Source organism: Salmo trutta, chromosome 20, assembly GCF_901001165.1.
Source record: "Salmo trutta chromosome 20, fSalTru1.1, whole genome shotgun sequence".
Classification (NCBI taxonomy): domain Eukaryota; kingdom Metazoa; phylum Chordata; class Actinopteri; order Salmoniformes; family Salmonidae; genus Salmo; species Salmo trutta.
This window is the reverse complement of record NC_042976.1, coordinates 25,082,890-25,088,889: the sequence shown is the minus strand read 5'-3', so window position 1 is coordinate 25,088,889 and position 6,000 is coordinate 25,082,890. Positions and strand designations below refer to the sequence as shown.

At 46.4% G+C, this 6,000-nt stretch overlaps 1 protein-coding gene across 1 annotated transcript in view; it reads left to right on the top strand.

Annotated features, from left to right (window-relative positions):
- The first annotated feature begins 1,636 nt into the window (after nt 1-1,636).
- The window catches only part of LOC115156346 (lambda-crystallin-like), a 29,353-nt gene continuing 24,989 nt past the window's right edge, over nt 1,637-6,000 (top strand). Inside the window, exons 1-3 of the mRNA XM_029703828.1 lie at nt 1,637-1,647; nt 1,952-2,075; nt 4,377-4,414. Of these exons, the coding sequence (XP_029559688.1) occupies nt 1,637-1,647; nt 1,952-2,075; nt 4,377-4,414 (173 nt within the window). The remainder of the gene's footprint in view (nt 1,648-1,951; nt 2,076-4,376; nt 4,415-6,000) is intronic.

The following is a 6,000-nucleotide window of genomic DNA, read 5'->3' as shown; positions in this document are numbered from 1 at the left end:
TCAGCAAATTGCAAATCATTGTTGGCTGACTGCAGTCGCAGTCGGATTTTGAGACCTAAATACGGGTTTTGAGACCTAAATACCCCTCAGTCCTTTTTGCACTCACACTGAAGGCACAAGAACAAAACATGATCAGTGAATCCTTTTAACTGTATAAACCCTGTGTGGCCGGTTACAGCTACTGACCCCGGCACACATGTATGACAGAGTCGGCATGGATTAAAATCTGTCCTGCTGCCCTTTGACTTCCCCGTCTTTCCAACACTTTACTATCTCTTCAATAAAGCCAAAAAATGGGCATTACCCCACTCCTTAATTATTATGAAATAAAAAAAAGTATAAATCAGTCAACAACCATATTGTAGTACCGTGTTAAAAACATGGTTGAACATTACGACATGACGCTTTAGTTTTTAAAAAACTATATGTAATAGGATTTAACCACAGAACAATGAGCCAGATATTTCACCGGATGTATAAATGTAAAGCATCCGGTTTGGCCAAATATGGTGATGAGAAGAAGCCCAATGGCCAAAACTAGAATCGGAGACAAGCAGAGTGTTTTGTAGACTTTACCCTTTGCCAAAGTTTTAAAAAAAGTGCGTTGTTTAGAAGGAGTGCAAGGGCGAATTGAATTATTACACACACACATCACAGAAATATGCAAATAAATGCTAGAATGTACCAGTAGGATCTCATTAGCTCCTGCTTGGCACTGCCCGCCTCCTTGCATGTTCTGCCCACTATGATTAATTTGCTCCCATTGAAAACGACAGGCCCTGGTCTATCTTGGGTTAGTTATAAAAATCTTTGGTTTAACTTTAACCCAGGGTATTTTAAGCTCAAGGCTCTGGATGATGGGAAAAGGTTCTTAGAGTGACATTAGGGAGAGAACTACTAGCCTAGTCCAGAAATGTTCTGTTATGATTCATTTAGAAGAGTTTCACATTCAGCATCATACTGTACAGAGACTTTGAGGTTGGTCTCTAAATGTATTTATAAATAACAACCTGCTAATTTTTCATGACTGTAAACAAATCCCAGACCTGCTGTGTTATGATGAAGTAAAATAAATAGCTATTTGCTACAGTATATCCTAACAGTTTGAGCCACAGTATGTCTTATCTTCAGGTTTCTATACCAGTACTTCCCAACAAATTTGTGCTATAAGTCAAACATCTGGTGGTCCCAGAGGAGAGGATTGGGAAACCCTTCTCTATACCATGCTGTTTTGCACTTTTATACTAAGTTTTCTCAACTGCACATGGGTAAAAAAAAAATGTTTTGGACAGTAGGGGGCATTCTTAAGCTTTTAGAGTCTATCTTGCTTGGTTACCTATTAAACAAACTGACAGACGCCACTAAAACAACTCCATCCCTCATACCACTGGCCTCAGCGTAGAGCTACCGGAAATACATGTTTACGTATAAAGTTTTCATTTACTTCACTTTGAAATGACAGTATGAAAAGCAGCCTCGAAAGCATAGGGAATGGACCAGTGCATATATTGTTGGCTCGAGAACCAACCTGGTAACATTCAGTTCTCTTCGTGGTTACACTGAGTTCAGATATGTGCCCTGAGGTTTCACTTCAGTTTGACATTTCTCTGTTATTGACTGTCATTGTATTTACATAATGGCTGTCAGGTACACAATGCAGTCTATTGAAACCCCTAATGTTCAGCCCATTCACAATGTGGTGAAGTTCTCAACCTGTCTGTTGTTATTGTGTTTTGCCGGTCTCCCATGGTTTTTGTAATGGGATCAATCGGACAGGTACAGACACAGTGTTAGTGTATTAATTATGTAGTCAGGTGGCAGGCAATGACTCTCCTTCATATTCCAGAGGTCAATACGTTTCTGTATAGTTATGGGTCATTGAAAAAGACCTTGGGTGTGGGTGCGCCTGCGAGTGTGTGTGTTAACCCAGTTTCCTTGTGTGGTGGCCCAGGAAACAGCTTGAGGAGCTGCAGGAAGCCCACATGCTGAGCGGGCAGCTGAGTGCCTCAGAGCAGCTAGCCCTACTGAGCAGCCACGACCTCCCTCAGGCACTAGCGGGAACCTTCTTCATCCAGGTACAGTAGGCTGACTGGTATGAGTATCATCTTTGAGGAAAATGCCCTTTCATGCTGAAATAGCAATAACACTTCGCTAGGATGCATCTCAATCAGAGAATGTGAGCGGAGTTGAGCGGTCGAAAATCCCGCTCAACGCTCATGGAGTGGTGCTTGCGCAACGCTCCGGCACTCCACGTCCTTTCCAAACGCTCCTCGCTCAAAGGAAAAAAACTGCTGCTCCAAATTCACATATATTGTCTGTGACTTACTTCGAATTAAATTCAAATTAAACAAAAAATACCTTATTAGGCTCCATCTACAGTGCCTTTGAATTCATTTTTAGAAACATGAGTTTGGCTTGAGTCTGTGTCTTCAGGTGATGGTGCCTGGAGAATATGCGCTCAGTGCTTGCAGAGCCACTGGGAATGCTAAACACCCTTGGGACTCTTGCCAGGCTGGGCAGGGATGAGTATGTGTTTTTCTGTAGGTAGGCCTAAAGGATTTTAGGTAAAATAACCCTATCAAAACAGAAAGCTCCTTGAAAGAGGTAATATGTCAGACCTATTGAGCCAAAATCAATGATGGCCTATTGTTTAGATAATAGAATGAAAATTAACGAAACTTTTAAGAGATCTGATTTTCACTTTATAAATACTTTGCTACAATGACCAACTTAGCTAGCTACCCACCGCGTTCCTTTCTGCTGTGCCTGACATACACTGAGCTTGTGAAGTGAGCACTACTGGAGCGAAATTTGAGTGAGCGATAAGGCCGACGTTCCAGCCTTTGGGAAACTTGCTCCAGTAAAATTGGGCACGCTCCACTGCTTGCTCCGATCCACTCACATACTCTGATCTCAATCTAGAACAAAAGCCAGGAGACTGTAAAGATTCAGTTTGCCCACCCCTTCCTTAGAAGGGTTGGCTTTCAGACATTTCCTGTTATGGAAGGTGTAGGAGGATATGACTATGGGAGAGTCCACATTACCATTGAATTAATTATTTCATCTGGTCTTAGTCACGCTCTGCACATGCTCACAAGTACACCACGGGAGCCAGGAAGTGTGGTCTTCAAACCAAAATAGACAGGGGTCACGGGGGAGATTGCTACATGGTATTTCACACACTTAATCATTACAGTGTATTGATTAAAACTTTCAGGAACATACCATCGTGTCACATTGTGGAGGAGAACAATAGAGTGTGTTTTAGAGAGTTACAGGGAAATTCTGTTGTGAAATATTCAGAGTATCTCCTGTCACCATCTGAGACCACACTTTCCTGTGCCACGTCCTGACCATAGAGTGCTCTTATTTTCTATGGTAGAGTAGGTCAGGGCGTAACTGGGGGGTTTATCTAGTTTATTTTTTCTATGTTGTGCTCTAGTTTCTATGTTGGGGTTTTTGTATGATTCCCAATTAGGGGCAGCTGGTCATCGTTGACTCTAATTGGGGATCATATTTAAGTAGTTGTTTTTCCCACCTGTGTTTGTGGGAGATTATTTTGAGTTAGTGCATGTTGCACCTCTGTTGTCACGGTTTGTGTTTTGTTTATAGTTTATTGTTTGTTTGGCTAAGTTTCACAATATAATAAAGATGTGGAACGATATACGTGACAGAATCTCCCACCACCAAAGGACCAAGCAGCGTGCCCAAGAGGAGCAGGGATCCTGGGCCCAGGAGGAAAGGGAGTGGAGGACATCCTGGACCTGGGAGGAGGTAATGGCAGGGGACAAGACCCTGCCATGGAAGCAGGCGGAGACAGCGAGAGAGGAACGGCGACAATACAATGAATTAGCACGGCAACGACGGAAGCCCGAGAGGCAGCTCCAAACAAACATTTGCAGGGGGCACACAGGGAGATTGGCGGAGTCAGGGTTTAGACCTGAGCCAACTCCCCTTGCTTACCGTGGGGAGCGTGTGACCAGTCAGGCACCGTGTTATGCGGTGATGCGTATGGTATCCCCAGTGCGCATTCACAGCCCGGTGCGCTCGTTGCAGGCTCCCCGCATTTGCCGGGCTAAAGTAAGCATTCAGCCAGGACAGGTTGTGCCGGCTCAGCGCTCCTGGTCTCCAGTACGCCTCCTCGGTCCAGGATATCCTGCGCCAGCTCTACGCACTGTGTCGCCAGTGCGCCTTCACAGCCCAGTGCGTCCTGTGCCAGCGCCCCGCCCTTGCCAGGCGCTAAAGTGAGCATCCAGCCAGGACGGGTTATGCCAGCCCTACGCTCCAGACCTCCAGTGCGCCTCCATAGCCCAGTATATCCTGTGCCTGCTCCCCGCACCCGGTCTCCAGTGCGTCTCCCAAGCCCCGTGTGGCAGCTCCCCGCATCAGGCTGCCAGTATGTCTCCTCAGTCCGGTGAGACCTGTTCCGGCTCCAAGTTCGAAGCCTCCAGTGATGATCCATGGCACGAAGCCTCCAGTGATAATCCATGGCCCGGAGCCTCCAGTGATGAGCCATGGCCCGGAGCCTCCAGTGATGAGCCATGGCCCGGAGCCTCCAGTGATGATCCATTGCGCGGAGCCTGTAGTGATAATCCATGGCACGAAGCCTCCAGTGATAATCCATGGCCCGGAACCTCCAGTGATAATCCATGGCACAAAGCCTCCAGTGATGATCCATGGCACGAAGCCTTTAGTGATGATCCATGGCACGAAGCCTCCAGCGGCGATCCATGGCGCGGAGCCTGTAGCGACGATCCATGGCGCGGAGTCTGTAGCGACGGTCCCCGGTCCGGAGCCTCCGGCGACGGTCCCCGGTCCGGAGCCTCTGGTCCGGAGCCTCCGGCGACGGTAGGCGGTCCGGTTCCACAAAAGAGGGGGGAGCGCCAAGCAGAGGGGGGTCTGCGTCCCACACCGGAGCCTCCAATGATGACGGATCCGCAGGATGAGAGGGTTCTTCGTCCTGCACCAGAGCCGTCTCCAATGCTGGCGGATCCACAGGATGAGAAGGTTCTTCGTCCTGCACCTGAGCCGCCACCAACACTAGACACCGCCCTAATCCTCCCTTTTGGTTTCAGGTTTTGCGGCCTGAGTCCGCACCTTTGGGGGGGGGGGGTACTGTCAGGTCCTGACCATAGAGTGCTCTTATTTTCTATGGTAGAGTAGGTCAGGGCGTGACTGGGGGGTTTATCTAGTTAATTTTTTCTATGTTGTGTTCTAGTTTCTTTTTTCTATGTTGAGGTTTTTGTATGATTCCCAATTAGAGGCTGGTCATCGTTGTCTCTAATTGGGGATCATATTTAAGTAGTTGTTTTTCCCACCTGTGTTTGTGGAAGATTATTTTGAGTTAGTGCATGTTGCACCTCTGTCGTCACGGTTTGTGTTTTGTTTGTAGTTTATTGTTTGTTTGGCTAAGTTTCACAATATAATAAAGATGTGGAACGAAACTCACACTGCGCTTTGGTCCGTTCCTACACACAGATGTGACATCCTGGTTCAGATACATTTCCTCACTGACAGCAGTTCACTCCTTTGATTCTAACCTTATTTTGGATGAATAGGCTTTATAATCGTTTTCCCCGCTTAAGACTTATAATAATATGAGTGAAATATTTTAGGCACAATGTGTCCCGCCTCAGTGGGTAATTGTTGTTTTTTGTCTATCTCTTTATGTGATGGACATACCATTTTATTTGTGAATGTGTCAGGTATGCCACTGACCCAGCCAGTTACTGCTGCTAGTTTAATCTGGTGACGTGCGACTTTGTCATGGAGTTATTATTTTACTAATAAAGACATAGTAACCATTGCACGGGTGACTGGCCAACACACCTTACCTTACCTGCCCACAAGAGAGCCATCAGGGCTTAGAAATAAACACTTGGAGGTGTTAAGCTGCCCTGCGGGCATTGTGTAGTATATCCAAGCTGGTTAGTTTAGTTAGAAGGTGAAAGAGCATTGTGAGGTTGTCACGCCCTGGCCATAGAGAGGGTTTTGTTCTCT